At 40.7% G+C, this 16,728-nt stretch overlaps 1 protein-coding gene across 1 annotated transcript in view; it reads right to left on the bottom strand.

Moving 5' to 3' along the window:
- The window catches only part of apoba (apolipoprotein Ba), a 40,252-nt gene extending 24,344 nt beyond the window's left edge, over window positions 1-15,908 (bottom strand). The window contains exons 1-17 of the mRNA XM_024400163.2: window positions 15,813-15,908; window positions 14,327-14,371; window positions 12,145-12,257; window positions 11,866-12,011; window positions 11,486-11,630; window positions 11,246-11,398; window positions 10,573-10,697; window positions 7,216-7,292; window positions 6,443-6,899; window positions 5,927-6,035; window positions 5,646-5,798; window positions 5,263-5,474; window positions 4,723-4,927; window positions 4,341-4,520; window positions 4,046-4,249; window positions 483-650; window positions 139-344 (exon numbers count right to left, since the gene is read on the bottom strand). Coding sequence (XP_024255931.1) covers window positions 139-344; window positions 483-650; window positions 4,046-4,249; window positions 4,341-4,520; window positions 4,723-4,927; window positions 5,263-5,474; window positions 5,646-5,798; window positions 5,927-6,035; window positions 6,443-6,899; window positions 7,216-7,292; window positions 10,573-10,697; window positions 11,246-11,398; window positions 11,486-11,630; window positions 11,866-12,011; window positions 12,145-12,257; window positions 14,327-14,371; window positions 15,813-15,867 — 2,753 coding nt within the window. The 5' untranslated portion in view covers window positions 15,868-15,908. The remainder of the gene's footprint in view (window positions 1-138; window positions 345-482; window positions 651-4,045; window positions 4,250-4,340; window positions 4,521-4,722; window positions 4,928-5,262; window positions 5,475-5,645; window positions 5,799-5,926; window positions 6,036-6,442; window positions 6,900-7,215; window positions 7,293-10,572; window positions 10,698-11,245; window positions 11,399-11,485; window positions 11,631-11,865; window positions 12,012-12,144; window positions 12,258-14,326; window positions 14,372-15,812) is intronic.
- Between the last annotated feature and the right edge of the window lie 820 nt (window positions 15,909-16,728).

The raw sequence follows: 16,728 nt of genomic DNA, 5'->3' as shown, positions 1-16,728 counted from the left end.
TGATACAACTGGATTCTTAAGTCTGTACTGCGATTCACACTGACAACAGTATGTGAGTTACCCTTAACGTTCCAATTATATTTAAAAACAATTATTTTAAGTAGACATATGTTAAGTAGAAGTTAGAGTAATTCCCACCTGACACTGAATAGCTGAGTGGTTCCCTTGGGTGCAGGGATGGAGAGTTTGATCTCATTTCTGCTAATGGTGACTTTGGCGTTCAGGGAACTCTCATGGTACATGTTGGTGTGCATCTCAATGCCAGCCACCACAAACTCAGGAATTTGGATGCCCATTTGTGTAATAAACTCCACACCGACAGATGGCATGAAAGACAGCTGCTGCTACAGGTAAGAAAGGCATAATTCACACTTAAAAATAACCTAGGATCCTAAATGAATCATAAAATTTGTTCAAATTTCAAAGTCTTCCATAAGGCATATACATTTAATTGAATAGAAACAAAAGAGCAGGCAGCTTACCATGCCAGGGGAGAAGCTCAGACCTCCCTTGGCTCCAGGGGCAAAGACACCAGACAAGGAGAATTTCAGGGGTAAGCCAGATGCGGAGGGCAGAGAAAAGCTCTCATCCAGGAAGATATAGTGGGCATAAAGCTCGTTGTCAGTGCTCGACATTAGAGACTGCATGACCTGTGCAAAAATAAAGAGAATAAGGTTAATTGAAACAAAAGGAATTTGGGTCCATGGAGGCTCTTCAAAAGAGGAAGGGGAGGAACATTCTCCTCAGTGAATTTCATACAAATTAAAATAGTGAAACATTTAAAAAGTTATCCTTTTTAGATAAAACTATACTAAACATATTCACGTCACCAAATAATTGATTAAAACACACTGTTTTACAATGAAGGTCTACAGTAGCCTCAACAGCCTACTGTAGGGTAGTACCATGGTGTAGCCGGAAGACAGCTATTTTTCGTCCTCCTCTGGGTACACAAAACCTAGGAGGCTCATGGTTCTAAGCCCCTTCCATAGACTTGCACAGTAATTATGACAACTTTCCGAGGATGTCCTCCAACCTATCAGGGCTCATGCAGCATGAATTGACATGTTGTCCACCCAATCAAAGGATCAGAGACTCAATTTACAACTGAATGATAAGCTACAGCTAACTAGCACGGCAGTGCATGCAATGTGGTGAGTAGTTGACTCAAAGAGAAAGAAAGACAATAGTTGAACAGTTTTGAACAAATTCATTTCATTAAAAATGAAGGAGAAGTGAAAGAGAGAGAGAGAGCCATATTTAGTTGTATTTTTTTCACTTGCATTTTTACTTAGCTAGCGAATGCATCTAGCTAGTTTAGCCTACTCAAATAGCCGGCTCAAACAGAGAGGGATGATATGTTAGCTAGCTGGCTATGGCTATCCAACACTGGAACTCTTCCAAGTCAAGGTAAGATTTTGTATTTATTAATTCATTGCCATCGAGGCCTGCCGGTGTAAGTGCTAAACTGCTTGCTGACTGTACACTGTACCACATGACTGTAGAGGGTTTACTAACACGTTAGTTCTAGTAGGTATGTTGACTAGCTATGACATTAGCTAATATGGTGACAATGATGTAAGCTATGTGTAGCGGTTAGCGGTTATGATATGAAGGTTTGGCTTGGAAAGGTTTTTTTCGCCTGGTCACAGACAGCTGATGTGTTGTGCACTGAAGTCCACAAGCGAAGGGAAAAGGTGAGAGGAGGAGAACGCGTAGATGCGAGAAGTAATTGTAAAATGAGCAAAATGATCATGCTGTGAGCTTTGTTTGCGTGTGATAAACATACCTGAATTTATCCAATTGAAACTCTCGTTTGCAACTGTTGGACTAATGGTTACACCCTAGATAATCTAGATGCAGGCAAGAGTGTGAAAGGCAGTATTGAATGTCACCTTGATTACTCTAATTTTGCACCTAAGTTGTAAACTTTCATTCATAGGCCAAGTCGTAGCAACCTCATGATAGGTATAAGGAAAATTAGAGTATCATGTAGTAGCCTAAACCTATCGACGTTACGTTGAGCTGGGTGAATGGAATATGAATGACAGTCAGCCAATATGCTGTAATAGAAATAAGGTATGCTTATAGCAAAAAAAATCGTCCTCCCTCATCTTAAACATCACTGACCGACACTGCTTTTGGTGTGGGTAAGTTCACTTTAACTCAATTAGTGTATGGAGATAATTGAAATCAAATTTCCCACTGGGCACAGACATCAATTCAACGTCTATTCCACAATGGTTCTACGTACACTGAATAAAAATACAAATGCAACATGCAACAATTTCTATGATTTTACTGAGTTACAGTTCATATATGGAAATCAGTCAATTTAAATTAATCAATTAGGCCCTAATCTATGGATTTCCCATGACTGAGAATACAGATATGCATCTGTTGGTCACAGATACCTTAAAAAAAATCAGGGGCATGGATCAGAAAACCAGTTATTATCTGGTGTGACCACCATCATGCAGCATGACAAATCTCCTTTGAGTAGAGTTGATCAGGCTGTTGATTGTGGCCTGTGGAATGTTGTCCCACTCCTCTTCAATGTCTGTGCGAAGTTGCTGGATATTGGTGGGAACTGGAACACGCTGTCGTACACGTCCATTCAGAGCATCCCAAACATCAAACATGCTCAATAGGTGACATGTCTGGTGAGTATGCAGGCCATGGAATTGGGACATTTTCAGCTACCAGGAATTGTGTACAGATCCCTGCGACATGGGGCTTTGCATTATCATGCTGAAACATTATGTCACATTCTGACCATAGTTCTTGTGTGTTTTCCTTGTTTTAGTGTTGGTCAGGACGTGAGCTGCGTGGGCATTCTATGTTGTGTGTCTGGTTTGTCTATTTCTATGTTTGGCCTGATGTGGTTCTCAATCAGAGGCAGGTGTTAGTCATTGTCTCTGATTGGGAACCATATTTAGGTAGCCTGTGTTGTATTGGGATTTGTGGGTGGTTATTTCCGTGTCTGTGTTTGTTTTACCACACAGGACTGGTTTCGGTTTTCACATTTATTGTTTTGTATATTTGTAGTGTTTTCTCTGTATTCGTCTTTATTAAAGATGTTTAACCCTAACCACGCTGCGTTTTGGTCCGCCTCTCCTTCCCAGGAAGAAAGCCGTTACACATTAGGTGATGGCGTCGGATGAATGGCACGACAATGGGCCTCAGGATCTCGTCACGGTATCTCTGTGCATTCAAATTGCCATTGATAAAATGCAATTGTGTTCATTGTCCGTCGCTTATGCCTGCAACACCACCACCATGAGGGACTCTGGTCACAACTTTGACATCAACAGACCGCTTGCCCACACGACGCCATGCACGCTATCTGCCTGGTACAGTTCAAACCCGGGATTCCAATGTGTCAGTGGCCATCGAAGGTGAGCACATGCACACCTGAGATGCAAAGTAATGTTTGTTTTTCATTTGCCCACTGAAGTCGGTTATGAGGCTGAACTACAGTCAGGTCAACACTCTCGTGAGGACGACGAGCACCCAGTAGAGCTTCCCTGAAATGGTTTGTGCAAACAAATTCTTCGGTTGTGCAAACCCACAGTTTCATCAGCTGTCCTGGTGGCTGGTATTAAACAATCCAGCAGGTGAAGAAGCCCGACGGGTTAGGGAGGGCTTGGTCGGTAGGGATGTCAGCGTTCAATTGGCATGCTGACTGCAGGAATGTGCACCAGAGCTGTTGCCAGAGAATTTAATGTTCATTTCTCTACCATAAGCCCCCTCCAACATTTTAAAGAATTTGGTCCTGGGCGAGGTTGTGAGGCCGGTTGGACGTACTGCCAAATTCTCTAAAACAACATTTTGCGTTTATATTTTTGTTCAGTGTACTTTCATTGAAATGATGTGGAAACAATGTTGATTCAACCAGTCCGGGTCCAGTGGGTTAGCTCTGTTTTGTAATTTCCTGTTTTGTTGAGTTATCTAGTTCACATACCAAAAACAATAGCACCATTTTTCAATGGGATTGTATGTGTTTTTTCCTTCAGAATGACCTGTTCAGTCAACCATGATTTACCTTAAGAGGCATGATCTTGAAGAACACCTCAGAGTACATGGCTAGGCTCTGGGCCATGTGTTCCATCTCACTGGACTTGATGTATCCAACTTCATTTTCAAGAATCCTTAGGTATGCCATAGCCTCAGGGGAGTCTTGAGAGCGAAGTTCCCTGACAAGCTTTTGGAAGTTCTGTCCAATGTCTCTCATGAGGTCCTGTGGGGCCTGTAAGATATGGAGGATTAAACATGTCCTTAAAAGGCCAAACCAAAAAACTATTCCTTGAACATCAATACATAAAATAATACACTTTTACCTGTCTTTTCCTTCTGTCACTCCTCAAGGGGGGGATCCAGTTCTCCAGCACCTGCTTGACCGAGTCTGGCATCTTGTGACCCGCCCAGTACATGGCCTTGGAGACCGAGTCAGGGAAGAAACCCTGCTCTCCAAAAAGGGCCTCAAGTCTTGCTTCAAATCCATTACCTTCAATACCAACCTTAAAAAAAGAAGTGAGAATACGTTATAAAACTTTAAAAAACACATAAAGGGGAGACAAGATATCAATGTAATCACACCAATATAGATGCAATTATTCTTTGAAATAATATGCATTTAAATAAAATGTTTCATTTATTAGATAAATACACTTTTTGTATCATATTTACCAAATACGTTTCTAAAGTCTTTTCAAACATTACCTCTAACATGTCACTATTGTACCCAAAGGCTTTGAGGGTGGTCTCCAGCAGGACTTCCTTTGGCAGGGAGTCAGTGGAATCAAAGATCATGTTGCCTTTCATGGAGCCCATGGCAGTGTCCATTTTGTAGTTGCGGGACATTGTGGTGAAGGGGTTAGCAGGATGCTGATGGTCTTGCAATGCCTCCTCGATATACTGTCTTATTCTTGAGGAAAAGAGAAAGAGCGCTTTTCAGAACCCACAACTTGTTTGTGTTGCACAAGTGATTATGGGGATTGGGAAAATAAAGGGTATTATTTTGTTGCTGTGATTCTATTGAACACAATCATGTCCATGATTTTGTAGCTGGACAGACATATGAAAAATATAACTAAATGAAGATGATTTTCTTACACAGGTGTCAAAAACATATACAGTAGGAGATGCAGAAAACAACGACACCTTCTACCACTGTGATCACACATTAAGTTAACCTTGTAAACTACGTATATAAACTAATAGGGAGTGACTGAACATATCATACAGAAAACAGTCACTTACTGCTGTGTTTTGGGATCATCAGAGTGCCGGATGTTGTCAAGGTGGGAGGCCACAAAGCTCCTGACCTGTGGGTCCTGCTCGTCATTCAGCATGGTGATCACCTTGCTAAGGAGTGCATCGTCAGGACTCTTCATAAGCATCAGATAAGCTGCCACACGTTTCTGGACGGGGTTCTCAGCATCCTGGTACACCTCCAAGAGACTTTCTCTGACCTGTCATTCACAGCACAAACCTTTTAGCTTATTAGTACAGTTTGTTATTGATAGGATTATGAACAGTGTGCTAAGTAATAAAAGTATATAACTGAAAAGAACTCAAAGAAGAACGGTGAGAATTTATTGAGTAGGTTTAGGTGGTGGGTATGGTGGTGGGCATTGAATCACCTCCTGGTCGATGTCCATGAGTCTGAAGGCCTGAATTGCTGCCTTCTGGACAGATAGAGAAGCCCCCTTCTGCACACAGTTCATGAGGGACTTCTTCAAGCCCAGACCAACATCACCGGTAGATTTCATAGCTTTACCCATTACACCTACTACCTGGAATATGTTTGTGAAATAATTAAGTTGCAGGGTGCAATACTGACTAGCTGTATATGTATGTTAGGTATACAACAACACAATACTTAAAACAATACTTTTAATAATGCGTATAAGCGGTTGTATACCCTTAGTGTCAGGAAAGTCATATCCTCATTCCCTGAGCAGTCTCCCAACATGGTATCCATGAACTCTTTCACATCTTTGACCTCAGCGGTGGGATGTCCTGGGTGGAACCTGCAGATGAGTGTTGGGAATATGTTAACAGTGCTGAATTGTGTTGTGACTAGGGTTACAAAATTCTGGGCACTTTCAATAAATTCCCTGGTTGTCTTGAAATCCCGGTTGGAGGAGTATAAGCATTAAGCAGGAAATCTGTAATTCTCCAACCAGGATTTTGGGAAAACCAGAGAATTTATTGAACATTTTGCAACCCTAGTTGTGATGGTAATTATTGCCCTATGGTGGTTAGCTTCAACAATTAATTGAATAAAAAAATCTAAAAAGTTACAAAGCTGTTATGGTTACAGTCAAATAAACTTCAACGATAATCCCCCCTCACAAAAAAGGCAATTGATGAGATATCGATGATTTCAGTTATTTTGAGGTAGAGTAAAAATAGTAAAGAGTGTAATTTCACTTACTTCCTGACTGTGTTTGCCAGAGCGTACATAATGGCTTTGCTCTGCCTGTGTTGGGCAACACTGAGCATATCTCTGACCCGGTGGGAATCAGGGTTCGACTGGAGGCTAAGGGCGTACACAAAGGCATCCCCCTCCACAGCATTGCTGTCCATCGTCCTGATGACTTGGAGGATGGCACTGGTGCACTCTGGTGTTCCACACTGGGCCAGGGCCTGCCAGGTCAGCATACCACCCTCCACCATCATCTCTTCCACAGTCGGGCTCAGTGTCTCGTTCTTAAGGGCACGGAGCTCGGAGACCAGTTTCTGGAAGAGACCTGGCCTCCTCTGGCCCTGGTCAGTGCTAGACAGACCGCTGAGGTCTCGCAGCGTGCTCAGCACAGCTTCTTTGGTCTGAGTAGGAGCCTTGTCCTCTGGGTACTCCATGCGAAGGGGTTGAATGCGGCTGGTTTCAACCTCTACGTCAACGTACAGGGAGAAAAGAACAGGTATGGAAAATCCTTCAAGAAGTTCCCTTCAACTCATGTTATCTGCTTAATAATTGACACTTTACTTGATATATAATGGCCAAACGACAGGGTCATGACCCAAGCCAAATGAGCTGAATTTAATGTTATAAACTGACAGCTTTCATGGTATCAGTATGTAATTGTTAACACAATGCTATGCAGCTCTTATAACAAGGGGATATTTTTAGCAAGAGCCATCACAGATCGCAACAAACACAACACTCACACTTCCTGATAGTACAGTACATGCCTTCATGTTCCTTACCAACGACTCTGTTGTTGATCTTTGCTGAGTCTTTCAAGGTCAGGCTCTGTGTCACCACAGATGATATTCCACTATTCCTGCAGATGGGTAAAAATTGGCTTTACTGAAATCAATTCAAATATTTTTGTAACACGCACAATTTAAGGTTGAATATTTTCCAGTGATAATTACAAGAAATGACTGGGATTCAGGTATTCCCGTTGTGACGACCCTCCCACTCTGTCTGCCGTATTCTCTCTTTGTTCTTGTTTCCTTATTAGGATGCCGGTGGGCGGAGTTGGGAGGGTCGTCAGCTACATGGGAAACACCTGGGCCCGGTGTCTCCCAGGATAAATACACCACTTCCCCATTCATGGAGGAGACTCTCTCCATGCAGACACCTTTCTAGATTTTGTTTCTTGGTGGTTTTTTGATTGTTTGCTTTGGCAACTTTCAACACCCTGCATTATCACATTCATGCATGCAAAACACTCACTTACACTACTGATTACACACACCATTGTACTTAGTTACTTATTTAATAATTACATGTTTTGTTACTCCTTATCTCCACGTTGTCTCCCTTTTGTTACGGGCTTTGAGCCGGTTCGTGACACGGTTCAAATCGGAAGTGCCATTTTAAATATAAAATATCAGCCATACTGACATGATTATGCCACTGTAAATGGAGAAATATACACAGGAATTTAAAGTTGTTGTTGAATTTGTTTGATGCAATTTAATCAACTCAAAGTTCTCTCAAAGTCACCACACTATTTTGTTGATGTAGCCTAGTTGTTTTTTTTGTTTTTTAAAAAGTTTTTACTCCCCAATTTGTAATTACAGTCTAGTCCGATTGCTGCAACTCCCCTATGGAATCAGGAGAGGCGAAGGTCAAGAGCCATGTGTCCATGAAACACGACCCTGCCAAACAGCACTGCTTCTTGACACACTGCTCACTGAACCTGGAAGCCAGCGGCACCAATGTGTTGGAGGAAACGCCGTACAACTAGCATTTGAAGTCAGCGTGCATGTGTCCTGCCCGCCACAAGGAAGGAGTCGCTAGAGCATGATGGGACAAGGACATCCGGCCAGTTAAAACCTCCACTAACCAGGGCAACGCTGGGACAATTGTGCGCTGCATCATTGGTCAGCCTGAGATCCAAACCGGGTCTGTAGTGACGCCTCCAGCACTGTCTTAGACCGCTGCGCCACTCGGGAGGCGATGTAGCCTAGTTTTAATGTAGTCTTATGAAGCACTGATGGCCGATTGGTAAAATATTATGAGGTCTAGTGAAAATTACATTTGTTTTAGTATATCTTTGACTGAAAGATGTCAGACAGCTTGTTGTCCCTTTTCTCTTCCCTGGCTTGCACCTGGCAATTGGGGAGTTGGGGGAGGTTGTGGCTGTTTTTACTTGATGATAATACACTTATTGTGGTAACTCTGTCCCAGGGAACATGAGATTCTCCGCTATACAAACAGATAAGCTAAGCAGGCCTAGGGTAGCAGAGGAGAATCATGGATATTGCAGTTGATAAATTGCCCGTGAATCTGACCAGTATCCCACCATGAGCTCACTTTTGTTAGCATAGGCCTAACATCATGAAACAAAATTGCAAATGTCTATTTCCTCAAGCGCATTTGTGGACACAGTGTATCCACCATTTTGTGATTAGCAACAGTTTATATTTTGAGTCTCTGCCAGTGCCACACGTTAGTTTGGAAATTTGAATGTATGGATATTGAGATTGGACATTGTCTACTGTAACTGCGTCGAGAGGTTGAGTGTAGCCTGCACACTTAGTAAGCAATTATATTTACAGAAACCATGCAAGTAGCTATCACACTAAAAAACATTTTTCTATATAGTGCCAAATAAGGGTTATTTGGCTTGTAAAGATGGCATATCCGTTTAGGTGCTATATTGAACCCTTTTTGAAGCTTCTATAAAGAACCATGCTCATACAGTTCTAAATGGAACCGTGATGGTGCTATAGAGAACCTGTTCCCAAAAAATAACTATTAAAAAAAGGATATATTTATCACCAAAAAGGGTTCCGCTATCGCTACATCCATTTTTGCCGCTGTACAGAACCCTTTTCAAATGTTCATTATCAAATCAAATGTTATTTGTCACATGCGCCGAATACAACAGGTAGACCTTACAGTGAAATGCTTACTTACAAGCCTTTAACCAATAATGCAGTTTTAAGAAAAATAAGTGTTAAGTGCGGTAGCAAAGAGAACAGTCTATGGCTGTGGTCCAAACACTTAAAATATACACCCTATCCCCTCAGTCCTCAAATGACATGGTTAAAGTATGGTTAAAATTCCATATTTTATTGTTGTGTTAATTGACAAGTTGAATCAGGTGTGCTAGCTTTGGAATGGCTGGGGGTCCCTGAGGAGAGGTTTGAGAACCTGATTTAGACATCAGTTCTCAATTGACGCAAGGCCATATATGAGTCTTTCACAAGACACCATCACTGGACATAATCACATTTAACATGTAATGGCATAGCACAACAGATTAGATAAACTGGAATGGCACTCATTCACTGTTGCACAAAAAGAGCTGTGAGCAAACCACCACTGTGAACCGCAAAGAACCATTGAAAGGCTCAGAGGGTTCATTGAGTCATTATAGTTTCACACAGAACCCTCACCCTTTTCAAAGAACCCTTGATGAACACTCTTTTCTTAGTTTGTATGGGATGTTTTCTATTGGGGACTTCATTTTGAGTTAATATGGTTAGCTGCTAGCATTGTGATGACTGGACTAATGTATGAATGAAGCCAGAGAGTTGATATGTTGCAAGTGCATAGTTTGTATTTCTGCATCTAGGCTAATATGCCCTTCTTGTTCTCTGCATATTCTCTCACCAGTTGTGATATATTGGGGGATTCTTGGGGAGGGTAGGCTATGGCCATATTTTTTTAGTGCTGATCTGATGTAGAATGTAGGCCTACTTAGTGTTTCCAATGGCATGGTAGAAGAACCCGTCACACGTAGCGCTTTGAATTAATGGCGACTTTGCGTAATAGGCCCACAGTAGGCTACAACAGCGTACACTCACAATCACAATCACACGCACACACACACACACACACACACACACACACACACACACACACACACACACACACACACACACACACACACACACACACACACACACACACACACACACACACACACACACACACACACACACACACACACTGTGTTGATTGATCATGCCATTATTTATCTCGGGAAACGAGAATGGGTTTGGGCGGGAAATCATGGTAACCCAGTTCCCACAATTAAGCTCTAGCACACACACGCACACTTGCACACCGCACATACACATAAATGTTTGTCGGTGACTTACTCATGTGAGAAGGGCAGAAAGATGTGCTTTTCTGTGCACACAGCATTGGTCATATGCTTTCTCCTGTTGTCAAACTGATAGTTGCAATCCTGAGTACTACTGATGAGCTTGGACAAAGGACCATGCTGAAGAAAGAGTGATAGCCATATAATGACATTATTACCTTTTTTTAAATTTCCTGAAAATCTAACTTTTGAAGATATAAGAAAATACACATATCTATCAAAATGGCTGTATGGTTTGTTCAGGACTTCCTTGAAATGTCATATATTTTATAGACTATAATTGCTCTTAAAATAACATGACATCATATAATATCATATTATATGTCACTTTTAGCAGTCACTTTGAGAGCAAACATTTTTGTACAGGTGTAGGATTTTAATTTGATCACCCTGTTGTTGCAGGAAATTTGTAGTCTATTCAAGGTAAAAAAAAAAGAAGGCTTCTAAAGTTTGTAATTTTCACTTTTGTATCAACCCCTACAAAAATGTCCATTCATTATAATCCACACAATATTTCACATTTCCTGTTGCTGTAGGATTATTTTTCTACTGTGAGAAACTGGTCAAATTAAGATCCTATATCTGTATGGGTGGACCCAGAGGGAACCCACAACATTTTCAACACAGTGAAGTTGTACAGGTTTAATGTTTTTGAAGTCAGGTCTCACCAGGCTTGGGAGGAGGGCCAGGGGGCTGCTGGGGAGCTTCATTCTACGGAACTGATCACACTGAGACAGATCTCTGGTGAGGGTCACATCTGTATCAATGTCCTTCCTGGAGTTGACTGTGTAGTCAGTCTTGCACAGGCCATGCACAGTGTTCTAATGAGGAAAGGGAAAAATATACATCAATATTTCCCTCACTTTCCCTCAGTGCAAAAGTGCACTTCTAAGAAACACCTGACCTACCATAATGTTGTTGCTCTCCTCCATGACAGGGACGTTGAGTGCGGAGATGATGCCCCTCTTGATGTTCAGGATGTTGACAGGCTCATCTGGCTCTGGGTAGAGGCGTATCCCGACGACCGGCTCCCATGTGATTTTCAGAGGGTTCCTGAATACAAACGACACACCAGACAATAAGTCAACATTGTCAAATTAATTATAGTTGATCTGTTCTTTCACTGGACTAATAATAATAGACTAATAAATAATGTTATTAATTTTACAAGTGAAAAATGATTGAAATGGTTAATAAAAAATGATGGAAAGTGAAGGAGAACATTTTATGTTCAAATCATCAAATTGACAATACATGTTTTATCTTTATGGTAAATGTTTCCACTGACTTCTCCATAGCAGCCTGGAAGGCATCAGCTCCTGCGGCCTGTCTATACACAGGCTCTCCCTGAGGGTCGATGACCGACATCTCACTGAGAGCACAGTTCGCTGTGTGAAGAACGAAGCTGCATTCTTGTGGGACTTCGAGTTCAACCTAAACGAGGAGGATAATAACAAGAGAGGTGAAGCAAACAGAGAGAGGGAGGGGCAGTAAGATAAGAGCTCCCCTGTTTACCAGGAGAAACAATAAAAAGTGGAGCCACAAAAACAAACAGACATAGGCTTACCTGACATGTGACTTTGGGGCCATTCCTGAGTTTGGATGTACCAGTCACACCATTTTTGCTCTCTGTTGTGTATTGGTACACATATTTCTTAAAGGTCTTAAACCTTGCTGACACTGGAGATCACAAATAATGGGCAAATCAATTTGAATAATGTCACTGAATGTACAAGTATTATATCAAGTATTATATAATTTATATCAATACTTCTAATATACTAGCTACTAGCCACTGGCTACATTTTAGATGTACAGTACCAGTCAAAATTTTGGACTCACCTACACATTCCAGTGTTTTTCTCTATTTTACTATTTTCTACACTATAAAATAACAGTGAAGACATCAAAACTATAAAATGACACATATGTAATCATGTAGTAACCAAGAAAGTGTTAAACAAATCAAAATATATTTTATATTTGAGATTCTTCAAAGTAGCCACCCTTTGCTTTGATGACAGCTTCACACACTCCTGGCATTCTCTCAACCAGCATTATGAGGTAGTCACCTGGAATGCATTTCAATTAACTGGTGTGCCCTGGTAAAAGTTAATTTGTGGAATTTCTTTCCTTCTTAATCCATTTGAGCCAATCAGTTGTGTTATGATAATGTATGGGGTGGTATACAGAAGATAGCCTTAATTGGTAAAAGACCAAGTCCATACTATGGAAAGAATAGCTCAAATAAGCAAAGCGAAATGACAGTCCATCATTACTTTAAGACATGTAGGTCAGTCAATGTGGAAAGTTTCAAGAACTTTGAAAGTTTCTTCAAGTGCAGTCCCAAAAAACATCAAGCGCATTGGCTCTCATGAGGACCGCCACAGGAAAGGAAGACCCAGAGTTACCTCTGCTGCAGAGGATACATTCATTAGAGTTACCAGCCTCAGAAATTGCAGCACAAATAAATGCTTCACAGAGTTCAAGTAACAGACACATCTCAACATCAACTGTTCAGAGGAGACTTCGTGAATCAGGCCTTCATGGTCGAATTTCTGCAAAGAAACCACTACTAAAGGACACCAATAATAAGATAGACTTGCTTGGACAAAGAAACACAAGCAATGGACATTAGATCGGTGTAAATCTGTCCTTTGGTTAGATGAGTCCAAATTTGAGATCTTTGGATCCAACCGTCGTGTATTTGTGAGACGTAGAGTAGGTGAACGGATGATCTCTCCATGTGTGGTTCCCACCGTGAAGCATGGAGGAGGTGTGATAATGTGGTGGTGCCTTGCTGGTGACACTGTCTAGGATTTATTTAGAAATCAAAGCACACTTAACCAGCATGGCTAGCACAGCATTCTGCTGTGATACGCCATCCCATCTGGTTTGTGCTTAGTGGGGCTATCATTTGTTTTTCAACAGAATAGTGACCCAAAACACACCTCCAGGCTGTGTAAGGACTATTTGACCAAGGAGAGTGATGAAGTGCTGCATTAGATGACCTGGCTTCCACAATCACCTGACGTCAACCCAATTGAGATGGTATTGGATGAGTTGGACTGCAGCGTGAACGAAAAACAGCTATCAAGTGCTCAGCAAATATGGGAACTCCTTCAAGACCGTTGGAAAAGCATTTCTCGTGATGCTGGTTGAGAGAATGCCAAGGCTGTTCAAAGCTGTCATCAAGGCAAAGGGTGGCTTCTTTTAAGAATCACAAATCTCAAATATATTTTGATTGGTTTAACACTTTTTTGGTTACTACATAATTCCATATGTGTTATTTCATAGTTGTGATGTCTTCACTATTATTCTACAATGTAGAATATAGTAAAAAAATTAAAATAAAAAGTTTGAATGAGTATGTGTGTCCAAACTTTTCACTGGTACTGTACTTCTACATAATGCAAAACAAAACATCATTTTTTTTAATTAAGAAAAAAAAAGAGAAGGGTTTTCCCTTAATTAAGTCAATATTTTTTACACAAAATCCTGGGTTCACAGTCGAAGTTCCAAGTCACCACTTGAACTCTGGACCTTTACTGAGTAAATGGAAATTCTCTTAGTGAATAACATCAATTGTACAAATCATGAACATCATGGCGCAAGAGTTCAGATCCAGCCATGTTATCTCTGTTATCTCCAGTTCCACTAAAACTCAAAAACCAGGACAGGCATCGATCTAAAAACATTTATTTACTGAATGTAAGATTAACAGTTCAAGTAAATTCTTAGAGACTTACATGGGCATGATGACATCTGTTCATCAGCATTCTCACTGCCTTTCTCTAAAAAGCAAATAAAAGAGTCCTAATTTTTGTGAAAAATGTTACATTGGTGTAGCATTTATTTATCCTGAACAAAATATAAATGCAACATGCAACAATTTCAAAAATGTGACTAAGTTACATTTCATACAAGGATATCAGTCAATGAAAATAAATTCATTAGGCACTAATCTACAGATTTCACATGACTGGGAATATAGATATGCATCTGTGTGACCACCATTTGCCTCATGTTGTGTGACACATCTCATTCGCATAGCGTTGATCAGGCTGTTGATTGTGGCCTGTGGAATGTTGTCCCACTCCTCTTCGATGGCTATGCGAAGTTGCTGGATATTGGCGGATACTGGAACACGATGTCGAACATGTCGATCCAGAGCATCCCCAACATGCTCAATGGGTGACATGTCTGGTGAGTATGCAGGCCATGGAAGAACTGGGACATTTTCAGCTTCCAGGAATTGTGTATAGATCTTGCAACACGGGGCCATGCATTATCATGCTGAAACATGAGGTGATGGTGGTGGATGAATGGCACGACAATGGGCCTCAGGATATCGTTGCGGTATCTCTATACATTCAAATTGCCATTGATAAAATGCAATTGTGTTCGTTGTCCGTAGCTTATGCCAGCCTATACGATAACCCCACCGCCACCATGGGGCACTCTGTTCACAAGGTTGACATCAGCAAACCGCTCACTCGAACAATGCCAAACAAGTGGTCTGCGGTTGTGATGCCGGTTGGACATACTGCCAAATTCTTTAAAATGATGTTGGAGGGGGCTTATGGTAGAGACAATAACATTTAATTCTCTAGCAACAGCTCTGGTGGACATTCCTGCAGTCAGCATGCCAATTGCACGCTCCCTCAAAACTTGAGACATCTGTGTCATTGTGTTGTGTGACAATCCTGCACATTGTAGAGCAGCCTTTTATTGTCCCCATCACAAGGCGCACCTGCGTAATGATCATGCTGTTTAATAAGCTTTTTAATGTGCCACACCTGTCAGGTGAATGGATTATCTTGGCAAAGGAGAAATGCTCACTAACAGGGATGTAAACAAATTTGTGCACAACATTTGAGAGAAATAAGCGTTTTGTGCGTATTTACAATTTCTGGGATCTTTTATTTCAGCTCATGAAACATGGGACCAACACTTGTCATGTTGTTTTTATATTTTTGTTCAGTATACTTTGCTACATTGAATCTGTGTAAATGTCAGACATGCAGTTGAGCATACATTTTTAGACATATATTTTTCAAACTATCCAAAATAATTTAATGTCATTAATTAAAGTAGATTGTAGTATAGAATATAATTATTTCCTAATATATTACTAAAATATGTATCTTCCTATATTGACTAAATAAAATGCAAGTGATGAATAGTTTTCACTATCTTATGAAAATCGGAGAGTAATAAAATATAAAAACTTACGAGCAAAGACATTGGTGCTCAGAAGAAGTAATAGCCAGATCTTGGGGTCCCCCATGATGGGCGCTCAACAACAAAAAAAGCTCTGTCCCTTATGTTGGGTTGAGCTCTCTCAACCGTAACTGATTCACTAACCACAGGACCTAGATTGTTTATAATGTCTCCCCATATCTCTCCTAGTCCCTCCCAAAGACAGCCCAACTGAGAGCTATGGTAGATAAATCAATGTTGCAAATGTTGTGGCCAATCCAAAGGTCAACAACTTTGATTTAGTTGAACAAAGGAGAAAATTGTCACTATTCTAGAATATGTGAATTGCACATTTGTCAGTATTGATTCTCCCGTTTAGCAATTGTTTTGGATCAAAATATCATTGTCTTCTGTTTTGTTTCTCAGGGATCTACTGTCCTGTAGCAACTTGCAACAACTACCAGTTGCACATTATGTAGGTCAGTATACTGTATGAGGAATTATAGCGATGCCCTAATCCATGTATAGCTTTTAGAAAACTTGGAGAAGGTTTTCATACATGATTTAAATGACACAAAAGTCAAATATAGAGATGCACGCTGAACAGTAGGATTTGGTTTAAACAGTATCAGTTAAAAGTTTGGACACACTTACTCATTCCACGGTTTCTCTTTATTTTACTATTTTCTACATTGTAGAATAATAGTGAATACATCAAAACTGAAATAACACACATGGAATCATGTAGTAACCAAAGAAGTGTTAAACAAATCAAAATAAATTGTATATTTGAGATTTTTCAATGTAGCCACCCTTCAATTAACAGGTGTACCTTGTTAAAAGTAAATTTGTGGAATTTCTTTCCTTCTTAATGCATTTGAGCCAATCAGTTGTGTTGTGACAAGGTAGGAGTGATATACAGAAGATAGCCCTATTTGGTTAAAGACCA

Source organism: Oncorhynchus tshawytscha, linkage group LG08 (genome assembly GCF_018296145.1).
Source record: "Oncorhynchus tshawytscha isolate Ot180627B linkage group LG08, Otsh_v2.0, whole genome shotgun sequence".
Classification (NCBI taxonomy): domain Eukaryota; kingdom Metazoa; phylum Chordata; class Actinopteri; order Salmoniformes; family Salmonidae; genus Oncorhynchus; species Oncorhynchus tshawytscha.
This window is presented reverse-complemented; position numbering and strand designations above follow the sequence as displayed.